The sequence below is a fragment of the Xenopus tropicalis genome, chromosome 1, assembly GCF_000004195.4.
Source record: "Xenopus tropicalis strain Nigerian chromosome 1, UCB_Xtro_10.0, whole genome shotgun sequence".
Lineage (NCBI taxonomy): Eukaryota > Metazoa > Chordata > Amphibia > Anura > Pipidae > Xenopus > Xenopus tropicalis.
In genome coordinates this window covers 137,773,689-137,789,011 of record NC_030677.2, presented here as the reverse complement: position 1 = coordinate 137,789,011, position 15,323 = coordinate 137,773,689, and the positions used below count along the sequence as shown (strand labels likewise).

Sequence of the window (15,323 nt, the reverse complement as noted above, 5' to 3'; positions counted from 1 at the left end):
AAAATTCATGATAAGACAAAATATAGGTGAAGAATATTTTATGATCTAATGAAGAACACTTTTTTTGTATAGTATTTAGTACATGTCAAATTTTCTCATGAGAATGCTGGGTCTGTATCCACTGTATCATTAGAAGCCAAAATTCCTGGAAATGGTAAAATAAATTGAATCTAAACTTTCTATAGTTCTCCTTCTATATACAGTCATATTTAAAAACATTGACACCTTTGCACTTTTTTCAAATAAACTAAAATGAACATCTACTGAAGGAGAGGAAAATATTTTCAACAATTACTTGTTTTATTATTGAAATTACAGAGTTTTGTTATTCTCTTCTGTACATATCCTTTGAGATGAAAATAAAAGAAACTGAAATCAATTGCTACCTATAGCTACAAATTAGCTTTCTACATTTCTCTATGGACAGTTTGGGCCACTTTTCTTTTTCAAACTGCTCCAGTTTTCTCAGATTTGAAGGATGTTATCTTCCAACTTCAGTTTTCAGATCTTTTCAGATCTCCCTTGTCACGGGCGACTTATCTCCCCGAACTACCATCCCACCGGCGAAAATCTCCCCGTGTGCCAGAGCCCTTATACTCGTGATCAATGGGATTTGGACTCATTAGTGACCACTTCAAAGCAGTCCAGAATTTTATCTTTTACCATTCCTGGGTGCTTTTGCAGTGTACTCTGGGTCATTTTCTGGAAGACCAAGCTTTCTGACACTTTGTTCAATATCATGCTCCAGATTATACTATTCTGATTTCATTACTCCATGCACAGACTCAAGGCACCAAAATTCAAAAGCAGCAAAGCAACCCCAAAATATCAGTGAACCTCCTCAACATAGACTGTAGGGATGGTACTCTTTAAAGCTTTCATTTATTTCCATATAAACAAAGACATGGTGCACTTTGTATTTTCATCCAATCCATCCACAGGACATTTTTCCAAAAGGCTTTTGGCTTGTTCAGATGTGTTTTATTGAATTCCAGTTGGACTTGGACTGTATTTTTGGATTTTTATGTAATTTGTATGTTAGACGTATACATTTTTCTATAGTATAGCTCTGTGTCATATGCTGTCTCTTATAAATAAGTATTAATAATATGCATATTAAAGTTTGGGATCAGTTCAGTATTTTACCTAGTGTATTGAGCACTGTGGATTAGGCAAAATTAAAAAATGATGGAAATGGTTCCTCTTTAATTTTAAGCAAACATGTATGTTAGGAACATAGGAAAATAAAGCATTAGAATTCTAAAATTACATAGGAATAAAAAGAAAACTTCTTACAGATATTTATTTAATTTCTGCATTAGTCAGTACCTCTGGAACAGAGCTATTATCAAGGTCGTCATCTAGTAGAAAAATCTTGTGAAAACTTTCAGCAAACTGTTAAAAGGCAAGGTGAGTAATACTCTAAAACCATATTTTGTACTGTAGATTTTTCATTACTTTTTTACAAGACCAATACATTTCTACTGTTTGCCTCATTTATGATTATATACACTTCACCCATTTTTTCCTCAAAAAATGTTTGGCACATTTCAGCTGGCAATCATCATTATATTTCATAGGCCATTAACAAGCAAATGTGCTTTTAGCAGAATGCCAAAATTCTAATATTCAAAAGTATATATTACCTGTGGAAAAGAGGAAAACATTTATTATTTCCTTTTAGTAGTGATCTAAGGTTTTTTTTCTACAGCTTCTCTGGATATTTATAGTCTACCTGAAGGGAAGTCATCAATAAATCAAACAAGCAATGCCCCAACTTATGTTAATACGCAGCACATAAATAAAAAAACACTAGGAGCGATTCAAAAGAGTGCCGATTCAATTTTGTGCAAGTCAGTGGACAGTTCCCGGGACATCAGCCCAAGAAAAGATATTTTCGACATGAGTAAGTACTTTTTGAAATTAAATTGGTGTTATATATTTTTACAATACTCAGAAATGAAGATATGGTAATTGGACTGCAATAAGTCATTAGTTGTATCTGTACTTCTTTGCCTACTGCCTGACATTGTTAGTATGTAGGTGTTACATGGCATAAGAAACACCACACTGCTTTTGTCACTATCATAAACTTAAGCGCTCTTCTAAGCTGTAATGTTTGCATGTTTAAGTTACAGTGTACCTTTAAGATAGAGAGGCAGGCTGGGAAGGTGGGCAGTAACCAGGAAGTGAGAGATATAGAAGGAGAGGAGCAGAGAAAGGAAATGGAACAGTACAGTGAATAAAGTTGAATCTCCACTGCAGGCTGAATGTTTATTCCTTATTGTATGCATACACAGAGAGACTCAGACATAACATAAGCTGTGATTTATTAAGACATAAAAATAAAGGTGAATAAAAAACCATTTCGAAACAACTCATGGGAACATTCTTAGACCATATTAAAGATTAAAAATAACTTGAAACAATTCATAACACAATAGCAGCCATTAAAAAGTAGCTATGATTTAAGATATTTAGTTCTAATACATCTTCTAGACAAAAGAAGCACAGAAATTAGAGCTCACTGTCCAGATTTCTGAGCATGAGATAATGAAGAACTACTTCACTATTTCAAAATCAGTACATATATTTTAGTTGTTTATATTTTCTTTCTTTTTTCCAAGAGATGAAGCTGATATAAACAACAGTTTCCCTATAAACTATACTTCAGTTATAAAATATTAAACATATGCTTAGATGATGAATATACTAATACCAGTGACAGCCAAGGCACCCTGGGCAACCTGGCCAGCCACTCCCCCTGCCCCTCCCCCCACATGTGCGTGTGGGTATGTGCATTTGTGCACTGACATCATGGATGGAGGGGGGAGTGAGGTTACAAACAACACAGGGTTTAAAGACTAGGGTTGATCCCGGACTAGGGGTAGGCAGAAGAGGTACCTGAAGAGGTACCTGCCTTTCACCCCCTTACCATTGGGCCTCTTCTGCCAGCCCTGACTAATACAGTTATACTTTAAAAATTGATTTCAAAAGTTAAAACAATTCTCTAGAGTATATGAAGTAATATTTTCTGTTTGTCTCAGAACCATTTGAGGATGCTCTCAAGAACCAACCTGTACTTAGTAAAGATGCCTCTGTTGACTGTTCTAGTCCTCTGCTGTCCCGAGCAGCTATCTTGACCATTAACGAAGAGCTGAGGTCAGAGCCCTGGTATGTTGGAGAAATGTGTAGGAGAGAAGCAGAAAAGTTATTGAAAAGGGATGGAGATTTCCTTGTTAGGAAAAGCATCAATAATCCTGGGTCATATGTACTAACAGGAATGCACAATGGACTAGCCAAGCATCTTCTTCTTGTTGATCCTGAAGGCACTGTAAGTGTATTGATTTTATATCATATGTATGCATAAACAAATATTGTATATATTCATATTTTGTGTGTGTGTATGTGTAAAGAGAGAGAAAAAAATTTAAGCATTGGTCAGGACTTTACAAAATTGTGGGAAAACTACTCATATAAAATAAGGGCACCCAAAAAACTAACTTTTTGATCCTGCTACAGGGCTACAAGGTTGCAAGCATACTCCCATATGTAGTAAAAGGCACTAAGTTTGCCCAGTAGCAGTATCCCATAGTAACCAATAAGATTTTTGCTTTTGAACAGGTGACCAGTATATTCTACCTGCTGATTACTGCTCCTGGGCAAACTTAGTGCCCTGTATTACATAACCCCCCATAGTGTCCACTGCATTGTTAAATGAATCCTAAATCACTTATCCTGCATCAATAAGTAGCAGCGCAGAAGTGGTACAAGTGTACTCTGCTTACTCTAATATCATATGTTATGCTTGGGTGGCACTTTTCCACTGAATGGAAACCACTTAAGGAAAGGTCTTAAAATTTAGAGCATGTGGTATACACATTGTTTGGTACCTAGGCCTCCATTTCCTACCCAACTAAGAACTCAACAGCAGGATGTCACATTTTGAAAGATCCTCCATTACATATAAACTCACATTATGTAACAGCCGTGATTCTGTGCCCATACCTGCCCTGAGATGGGCTTTCAGATGCTGGCCCCTCGTGTCCCCTTGTGTCTGCTGTTCGGAGCTTCAGGCTGGGTCAAGGGTGGTCTCTTGTCCTGCAAAACTTATTGTCCCAACATTGTTTTACTAATAATGAATATAAAAGATGGATATAGTAGCTTTACAGCAAGTTTTTTGAATGCAGACCATGCTTTGTATTATCTTTTCCTTCTCTTCTCTATCTAATATATGCTTCCACATGTAGGTCAGAACAAAGGATCGTGTGTTTGACAGCATTGGCCATCTTATCAACCATCACCTGGAGAACAATTTGCCTATTGTCTCCTCTGGAAGTGAACTGTGTCTCAAGCAACCAATGGAGGGAAAACCTTAATCCTTATGCACATTATCACAACTTCCTATGTGTATGAGGGCTGCACATTTATTATCATTAAATTGTGCAATACAGGACTCTGCACTCCTTATTCAAAAACGTGCCAGTCATTTCAAATCATTGACACGTCTTAAAATGTGATTTTTATAAAATTGTTTGATCCCTTAATGTGAATATAAAATGTGTATGTATATATACACTTTCTGTACATATAGATATAAATATATTTATATTTTTGGAGACTAGGGATGAGATATGGGACTAGTCAGATTTAATGATATAAATCAATAGTTGTGGTTCACTAGCTATAAAATGAATGCAGCATTTTGATTAATAAATAATAAGCTGGATGCTGTACAAGCTGATAACAGTTTTAGGTAATAAGCACAATACTGGGGCAAAGGCCGGAGAGTCAGTGCTGCTACAGTTTTTCATTCTTTGCAGTCCTCTCCAGCATTCTAAAGAGTTGAGTTCTGGTATGGGCAGATGTGAATGTTTAAATACACAGTCCAAATATGTACTGTTATGCAGTCTATATCTGAAAATGCAGAATTGTTTTATAGGCTTACTGAATATTTCTAGGTTTTGGAGCAGTTTCACTAGATTATATAAGGTCTCAATCCAGTTTACCATTTTAAACTGATCTTGCACTAAAGAAACTTATTTTCCCATTCATTCAAAAAGCATTTTATCCTTTGTTTAAACAAAATAACAATGTAATGAATTTATATGGCATGATGATCGGTCGTTGTCTTTTACTTCTTAAGTTGTGTGAAATTAAAGACATATATTGACAGGTATTGTAGTTTAAACAACACATAGCTATTTTCTCTAATATAAATGTTTCCCCATTCTATTCTGGTACCGATTGCACATCTTCCTGCAATCTACAGATCACTGTTGCATTTTGAAGCACTTATGTGGCTTTGTAGTAAACAAGCCTGAATTTTTCCAGATATTATTTTATGACAAACAATGTCATAAGACATAATTATTAAGATAAATTGTTTTGAAAACATATGGGGGCATATGTATTTATTAATATCAAATGGGTTAATCTTGATCATTTTTTTTTTACATCTTTTATCCCCCAGACAAAAAAAGCTGAATAGTAAACGTCCTTTCAAATTCAGTATGAAACCCAAATTCTTCTTTTTATTAAAACATCCATACCTGTTATAAATAAAAAAGCTCATATATTGCCTGCCCGCCTCTATGCTTCAGAGGCAGTTACTTTCACTTTCAATACAGCACTTCCTAGATGTCACTGCACTCCTCACATTCTCCCTCCATTCTCATGGTCTATAATAGTCAATCCTTTATATTGTCATGGACATAAGGTCCCCCACTCTGGCACATACACAAGATTTTGGGATGATGCAAAACTTGCCTTAATAACAGTGTCCACAAAATCCACAAGCAGGTGCCTGTCTGCCTGCCTGCTAGCTGTAATTGTGAATTCTGAGACTGAAGCAAACAAGATTTAAAGAGTGCATATAGTGTTAGTAAAGTTTATTTTGCGTCACTAGCACAATAGAAAAAAATTGGAATTATTTTTTTTGGGTGACAGGTTCTCCTTAAATATTTTGAATGCTGAGAAAACACACACATTTATACCAGCGTGCCAGTAGAACCTGCCAAGATTTTACACTGAAGTTTTGGGTGCTATTTAGAACATATAAATCATTTACATTTTCTCATCAAATTGAATCTCAGCCTTATATAAAATAGTGTTAGAAATAGCCAAGACTGAGGGACGATTTATATGGACACTTTAAATTCTAGCACTGCTGCTTCCAAGCTTAGCTGTTTGTAGCTTTCAATTTGGAGGACTGAACCAGTAGGACATAACGGCTATCAGAAACTCCACAAATCTTCCTTATTTAACTTTCGAGAGTTCTTGGGAAATGGTGTATCTAAGCTGGAATTGTAATTTTCCCATAGACTTTAAAGCTTAGCCAAAGTAAGAAATCTAATCCATGCAATACAGTCCAAAAGACTTGACTACAGGGGTAAAAAAAAATCTAAGTAACAGTAAATTGAAGTACAGAGGGCTTGTTTTAGTAAATTATTATCTATAAACAGACCTCTAAACAAAGGGCTCTAAAAAAACTTAATTTTAAGGTTATTTTACTTAAACACTTAACAATGCCTTTTAAATATAATATTATTACTCATTTGCAATTGAGTGTTTGAATAAATATACTATTGTATGCAAACAGGAAAAAACTTCCACCATGTATATGGCTTATAAACCCCCTGCTTCTCTCTGCACATATACAGGTACCCCCTTGCTTTTTTGGTCCCTACTGCAGCCATGGGTCCTGCTCCCACTATTAGTATGCCACTGTATATAGGCACGTGGGACACATATTTCTCTGCTATAGGAAACAATTTAATACACCTGTATGTTGCCTCTGTTTCCAGTGATTGGAAACCACTGTAACTGCCAATGACTACCAGATGGTGAATCACAGATGTCAAACGTAAGGAGCATTTCTCTGAAAATGAATGAAATGAGAAACATAACATGTATCCCCACTATTATTATGCCACTCTGTATAGCCCTATGGTACAGGTAACATATGGGAGAAATAGTTCATATCCCTCTGTGCTCTTTCTCTTTCCTCTGAACGAAAACCATGCAAATGTCATGTGAATGACAGGCGGCACAAAAAGGTATGGCACATTTCTCTGCTGACTGAAATTAACAAAATAAAAAATATTACCTGTACCATAATAGACCACAGCATTTCTGTGCAAATGTAGCCAAAGGGCGTCACATAAAATTAACTGATTTTAGAAAATCAGGGCTAGTCCTTGTTAAGTCCTGGGAACTGTGTTGCATTATGCAGATAAGCCTACAATATTTTATTACTGCGGCACATTTTGGGTCCCAATTTTGCTACAAAGCCTTGCTGTACAAAGGGGGAGATTTATCAATGTTCGAGTTTGATATTTTTCCACGAGTTTTTATCACTAAGATTCGCACAATTCGAATTATGGTTCAAAAACTCCAATGTCCAGTGTCGGACTGGCCCACCAGGATACCAGGAAAACTCCTGGTGGGCCCAGGTGTCCTGCGCGTTTTTATAGAAGTCATTGGGATCTGTCCTAAGCAAAGTCCAGCCATATTTTTGATTCGTGATTTTCGTAAACTCATGAATTCTAAGTGAGTTTTCCATATTAATAAATAAGCAAGCATTCAAATCTTTTTAAAATGTGAGTTTATTCAAATTAGAAAAAAACTTGAATTTACAAACTCGAAAAATTGATAAATAAGCCCATTAGGTTCAGTTTTTGTAAATCAGTGTATTGCTCTTTTCTTCAGTGTAATGCAACTGAACTTGTCAAGATTTTTAAATTGTTAAAGGTAATTGTTGTTTAAAAAACAGCTGTAACCCACACAAACTTTTCCATTGCACTGAAACAATGGAAGTAGCAAATAATCCTTGGATTTATGAAGATAACATAAGGGCAGTGGAGCAAGACTGATTTGGTCTATCTTATTAAAGCTGTAGCACTGCATAACGATGCATAATTTTCCATTGATAACTGTGTGCCGTATCTCAGACAGCATTCCTGGTTATATGACGGGGGCCTCTTTCACAGGGTTTGCCTACCTGTTTTTAAGGGATAGGGTTATTCTTAACCATTTTGCAGATGTAATAAATATTAGTGTTAATATTTTTGCCCAGATTTTGATTACTGAGCCTTCGGCATAAAGGAAACCCCACATGTGTAAAGGACCTCGTGCAGGGTTTTGGCCAAAAATACCTTGTTAGTTGCTGAAACATTTCATTATAAACTCAACTAATGAGCTAGTTTTGCCCAAAAGCACACATGAGTTCCTTAAAAGGATTCTCTCATGATTTTTATAGTGTACTGTTTCTAAATGACACTGTTTACATAGCAAATAATTCACTCTTCAATTTAGTTTTTAACCTTGAACCAACAAATGTATTTTCTTTAAGTTGTAATATTGGTGTGTAGGCAGCCATCTCAGTGCATTGTGCCTGAGTCTGAGATTTCAGAAAGAGCCCGTGCTACACAATAGAACTGCTTTCAGGTAACCTATTGTTTCTCCTACTCAATGTACTTTCAATACAACCCAAATCACATAGTTAAACAGAGTTTTTCCTGCTTGGGTGCTATTCTCATGTCTACCACTTGGTGACCATTTAGCAATCGTTTTGAACTCTACAATGCTAAAATCCTCTCCAGCTTTCAGGAAACCTGCTTTTTGAAGAATAACGGGGTCTTGTCTGGCAGAAATATCCATTACTTTACAAGCTAATTGAGGCTAATGGCAAATGGGGCAGTTTTTTCACAGTGTATTTTAGCTGGCAGAGAAATGCCTAAAGCCACCCTAAATTATTGGGACGGAGTATAGGCAGTTCAGGACAGTACCAGCAGTGCTATTAGACTATGGAGCCATTATCAGTTCAGGCAGCCGAATCCTTCAGCAAAGGTGTTGGTTCAGCTGCTTTGCTACCTTCCTATTGTTTTGCGGATCGGCTGCTGATGAAAAAAGGGAGGGGGGGTGATATTACTCCAACTTGCAGCGTAGCAGTAAAGAGTGACTGAAGTTTATCAGAGTTTAAGTCACATAGCTGTGGCACCTGGGAAAGTAAAGTAAATGACTATCCCCATGTTAAATTTCAAAATTAAATATAAAAAATTGGTTTGCTCTTTTAAAAAAGGGATTTCAGTGTAGAATTCTCCTGGAGAAGCTCTATTAATTGGTGCATTTTGAAAAAAAAAAACAAACATGTTTTCCCTTGACAGAATTCCTTTAACTTATGTGGGGTTTCCTTTGTGATTGTGAAGTTTATATTTTGCTATATCCATTGATAACAAATTTCAATAGGCTTGGAAATAATTTTTAGCATTACTACAAATAGATATTACTGCAGATAATTATTAGTAAATCAGCCCACTCATAATTTTGTTACATGCCATAGTGTTGTTACTATTCTTATTAAGCAACAACCAAAATAATATGCTCAATCTGAAGGTGAGTTCAGGTTTGGAACATTCATTGAAAATGAGCTTGGTCCTGCAAATTAATCGCTAGTATGGTGCATTTAATCTTTGTCTTACAGACCTTAAGTTTCAATTCTGAATGACTGTACAGGTATGGGACCTGTTATCCAGAATGCTCAGGACCAGGGGTATTCCAGATAAGGGATCTTTCCATAATTTGGATCTCCATAACTTAAGTCTGCTAAAAATCATTTAAATATTCCATAAACCCAAAAGGATTGTTTTGCCTCCAATAAGGATTAATTATATCTTAGTTGGGATCAAGTACAAGGTACTGTTTTATTATTACAGAGAAAAAGGAAATCATTTTTAAAAATTTGAATTATTTGCTTATAAAGGAATCTATGGGAGATGGCCTTCTTCTTCCTGCAGGTTGCAATTTTTGTTCACTTTTGTAGGCCCCTGTATCTTTCCATTGTCTTTGGTACAATCAGCAAAAAAAAGTTTTCCACTTCTTTTCCACTTCTTTTCGCCTGATTTCCATTTAAATGAACAAAGACAAATGATAATATCTATATAAACAATACAAATGTGTAGCTCTTAGTATGCAATTAAGGTTATTATTACACTGTATAAAAGTAGTTTTGTACTATCAGACTCTTGTGTATTACATTTTTATCTATATAAGATTATGATATTACAATTGTATAATGATGTTGATTATGTCCCTTCATAACTGCAAATACAGAATATCAATGATCTACTCTGTGGGGCACATTTACAAAAGCATGAACGCTCAAGCGTTCATGCGAACGCTCCGAGCATATTTTCGCCAATTTTTTCGGGCGTCCGCACGACTTTTTCGTACGCCGCACGACTTTTTCAGACGTTTGCACGAAAAAATCGGAAAGGTTTTACCGCTGTTTACAATTGTTCGGTACGAAAATTTCGTGACTTTCGGATCGCCAATACGATATTATCGTGACTAATACGATTTTTTCGTAAGCATTTTCGTGATATTTGCGATCTTCCGAAATTTTCATTTCCAATACGATTTTTTCCCATTCGTGATTCGGATTCGTGGATTAGTAAATGTGCCCCTCTGATCTTGTTCTATCACAAAGTACATTTCTATTTTTGGTAGGGTTTCTCCTGTCCTTAAGCTGGGGCTACTAATGTTGCGTAAAATCATTATCCTTTACTTCCAAATTATTTTCCCAAATGTAGTAAAATTTAAGACTATCCTTAATTCTGCCAAATTCTTTGGAATTTTTGGCTGTAATACAATACAAAGAAATTAAAAAAAGCCTCAAAAATGCACCACATATTGTGGCAGAATACCAATGTATTTGCTTATTCTCAGTCGACAATCTTCTAGAATTCTGCTTTCTAAAATTGAAGTGCTCAATATTAATACAGGCATGGGACCCATTATCCAGAATGCTTGGGACCTGGGGTTTTCCGGATAAGGGGTCTTTCCATAATTTGGATCTCCTACCTTAAGTCTACTAAAAAAATTATATAAACAGTAATTAAACCCAATAGGATTGTTTTGGCTCCAATAAGGATTAATTATATCTTATTTGGGATCAAGTACATGGTACTGTTTTATTATTACAGAGAAAAAGGTAAAAATATGAATTATTGATTACAATGCAGTCTATGGGAGATGGCCTTTCCGTAATTCGGAACTTTCTGGATAATGGATTTCTGGATAAGGGGTCTGATACCTGTAATGAGCGAATTTTTTCACCAGGCATGGACTCGCAGTGAATTTCCACATTTTGTCATAGGCAAATAGTTGCGCAAAACTTCTGAGTATATTCACAGTGGAATTTGTGCGCATTACAGTTGCGTCGAAATAGGCATGGCTTATCACTACTCAATATTTATTAAGCACAAAAAATCTGAAAGACTGGAATGTAAAAGCTCAAGAGTTCATGTAGAATTCAATAGAAGCTGGCAGGCAATATTTCTTCGGTTTTTCTATTCAAGTTTTTCTGACTTTTTTTTGCTGAATATGAATTTGATGCATTTGAATTATTTTGACAGTTTAAACGCTACAAGTCACAAATGCAAAATTCATTTTATAAATGAGCCTCCTAGAGTATGACATTACATAATATTGACAATCGATCAAGAATTAAATACTAGCTGTATGGGGTTTTTTCAATTCTTAAGGCAAGATATAAGGATTAAGAAAAACAACAAAATGTGACTACCAAAAAAAAATATTCAAATGTTTTTAATGTATGGGTTTACATGTGTGAGGCATTTAATGCACTTTGGAGTTGTGGGGAATTTTTACATTTTGATACTTTGTGTCTTTAAAGTGTCCTCGCTAATCCTATGTACAGTATCTGGTTGCTTACAAGTTACGTGACAGTTTAACAAAACACTACAGTACAGTATGGTTGAAAATGTTAGTCTTGAACATCAATATTTACAAATATATTTTACATGATTTATATTTTCAAACAAGAATTTGAACTTGATGATATTGTTTATAATACAAAAAAAAAAAAATGAAATGTAATTCTGTGTTATAAGAAGAAAATGAAATGGACTTTTCTCAGGTTGAGTTCTAAGATAAGTTGTTACGTTTGCTAATCATGAAGATAATCTGCCTGATATTTGATGTATCTGTATGTTATACGGAATATCTTGTATCGCCTTTGCAACCACTTTGTTACTCTATTGATAAAATGCTTTTTGAATGCAGGGTATTTAAATCTTGGCAATTGCCAGGAAGATGCATTTCAATGTGATGCCTGTGTTTCATGCTTTTTTCTCTGTACTGGGCACTTTTCTGATAAAAGGGCAATTTATGTGTAGCAGAATTTATGGCTATTTTTATAAAGCCTTTTCTGGGATCTCGTTCTGTTGAAGAGATACCATTATGACTGTATTGCGTTGCAGACCCATAAAGATAAATGGGGAGCACTGACAGCAGAAAACAATTTGTTTACTTGTGAAAGACTTTTCTTCTTTGCACTCTTCACTTCCTGGATATTATTAGTATTATTTAAGGTGCCAACAGGAAGTGACGTGATAAAGGCAGTAAGTGTTATGGCATGGATACATTAACATTTATATTGCTGTTGAAATTAGCTCTTTTTATTAAGAGCCACTTAAACACTTGAGTATAAGTGTAATCTTGTGCATAGAATATCCCTGTACAGCAGAATATGTCCTCCAGTCTATCCCTTTTCAGCCTTTTCTGGTGCTCTGCTTGCCTCCCTACTAGTGATTGTATGCATAAGCACTAAAATTCACCTACATATCTCTTGTGATTAAGGTTCTCTAGTGTTTGCATGTCCTAATGCCTTAGCATCACTCGGTGCTAATGTCTGTCGTAGCGTTTACTGGACAATAGTGCAGGACCAATCCAAACTCAAATGCGTTATAGGAATAGTACTGCTGTACATGCCAATTCACACATGCAGATGTTTACACTCATGCGAAAACAAGGATGCAGACAATTTATTGTTCTCCGAAAATGATTTCATTTAATTTTATAGGTCTGCATATATTGTCTTCAAGTAATATTTATCTGAATGCCTGTAAACTATTTCTACAAGTGCAATGCTTTGTAATACCTGAAACAGGAACTCTAGTTCAGCTGAAGCCACTGTAATTTATTTTTGAGTGAAAAATGTTTTGTAGATGTAGTCAGACAGTTTCATTATTTATATACTTACTATTTATTCTCCAGCTTTACTATTTTAGAATTGTACATTTTGAACTCGAGTACAAATGTGAAAATGTTGTTGCAGTTCTGTTCAATAACTTCTGTAATGCAAAATATTTTACTGAAAAAAACCTGTTTCCTGTTGTTGATTCTATATAATCTTAAAAAGGCAATTTTAGCTTTGTGTTTTTAATAACAGTATATTTATGATGTGATTTGGTAAATATATATATATATATATATATATAGTGAATAATGTATTCCCAGTTATAAAATATAAGGATATGAGTCACAGAGGGGTACCATGACCCTAGAACAGCATGAGGCTGAAGTCTGAGTGTGTTTATATAGGTAATGGAACTCTTCTAATAACTAATATCCTCATAATTTACTGCAGGGGGCCAAGCGGGACATTATTTATTATAATACAGTCATATGACCCAAATGGTATCACAGGGCAAGGTCACACGGAGCGTAGATCCACTTCTCTCAGCCCAGTGTTTTCCCATCAAAAAGTGGATCATAGGCTGGCCTGAATAATGCCTTCTTTTACGTTTTTTAGGCCGACCTGAACGTTGTTTTTTAAAGGCATGGTGCTTCACATTATGTAAAGATACAAAGCGAGCAGGACAATAGCATTGCAAAGGAACTTTTGGGACCCCACAGCAGAGGCTTTTACACCCCCCATAGTAATAAAACCCAGGCCACCCACCGTGGTATATAAACTCCTGACAGGCAGAGAAAAGCATATTCAGTTGCTGCAACCCCATTCATGTGAGTGGTTTGAATCGAAAGATCTTGTACAAGCACGGCTATACTGAATGCAGGAACTGAATACACTTTTGTCTGCCTATCATTATTATGGAGGTGGGGGTAAGGTCCCTTCAAGACCCAGGGCAGTGGGGGCTTCTCAATTCCAGGGCTCCCTGTACTATGAATGTTGTGGGGGCCTTAATTGTGTCACTGGATAATAAATCACTAGTGATGAGCAAATTTTTTCAGCAGGCATGGATTGGCAGCAAATTCCAGCATTTCGCCATTGGCGAATGGTTCTGTGTAACTTCCTCGCTCATCAAAAAAAAGTCACGGTTGCATCAAATTGGGTGTGGTCGCATCAAAATAAGACACAAGCGACAAAAAAAGTCACAATTGACTAAAAAGTTGCGTGACAAACACGTTTCACAAATTTTTTGCCTTTTTGCAAACTTTTCTGTCGTTTTGTGAATTTTTTGGTGAAGCTAAACGGGACAGATTCGCTCATCACTATAGATCATGTAACTGTACAGCGTAAGAGTGTTTTGATAACAGATATATAATCAAACCTTTAGGAAGGTTGACATGTTTTATTTGATGTTTAGGTTATGCTTTCCTTGTTTCATAAATTGTATTTCTTGGAAGATCTTGTCATGTATTCACTAACCAGACAATAGATCATAACAAAGCACGTAAAATATCTTTGCAGCTATGTGAACAGTATTCACAAGCCTTTTCTACTTGACCTCAGGTGTGATCAATATAGCATAAACTTTGTTAGTAGGATTTCCACAGTTAAGATGCATGTCCCCCGTGGCCTAGGCAGTGTCGGACTGGCCCATCAGGATACCAGGAAAACTCCCGGTGGGCCCAGGTGTTAGTGGGCCCTTTTTCTGCTAAATATTTTCTGGAGTTGGGCTGGTCCATCGGAATACAAGGAAAACTCCAGGTGGCCTGCTTCATGGGCATTCCCTATTCCTGTATGAGAACAGGATAATAAAGAGATTAAATGAGCAAAGGAAGAATAATAGTTTAGAGCAGTGCTGTCCAACTGGCGGCCCGCAGGAAGCATGCGGCCCACGACCCCCCTCTGTGTGGCCCCCCACCTGTCTGGCTGCTTTGATGGCTTACTCTTGTGTAAGCTTTAAATGGTATCAGTACTGAGATTAACTGCCCCCCTGCATGGTTCTCACCTCGGATTCAGGCTGTAATCCCTCTGTATTGTTTAAAAATGTAATCCCCTGTGTTTTTCACACCTTTTAATACCTGCATTGTTCACCCCCTGCAGTGTTCACACCTCAGGCTCAGACTGTAATCACTCCCATTGTTCACTTCTTCATACCTCAGACATAGGTACTGTAGGCAGAGTATGGCACATACAGCCAGCATAGGGCAGGTAGAGTATGGCACACACAGGCAGCATAGGTCAGGGAGGGTATGGCACACACAGGCAGCATAGGTCAGTATGGCACACACAGGAAGGGTAGGGCAGGCAGAGTATGGCACACACAGTC

The 15,323-nt window shown here is 36.3% G+C and overlaps 1 protein-coding gene across 2 annotated transcripts in view; it reads left to right on the top strand.

Moving 5' to 3' along the window:
- shc3 (SHC adaptor protein 3) overlaps positions 1-11,891 on the top strand; it is a 54,342-nt gene extending 42,451 nt beyond the window's left edge. The window contains 4 exon segments of one of the 2 annotated variants that reach the window (NM_001100264.1): positions 1,323-1,410; positions 1,712-1,906; positions 3,048-3,334; positions 4,251-11,891. In NM_001100264.1, the coding sequence (NP_001093734.1) occupies positions 1,323-1,410; positions 1,712-1,906; positions 3,048-3,334; positions 4,251-4,379 (699 nt within the window). In that variant the 3' untranslated portion in view covers positions 4,380-11,891. 2 annotated transcript variants of the gene reach the window in all.
- The last annotated feature ends 3,432 nt before the right edge of the window (positions 11,892-15,323 follow it).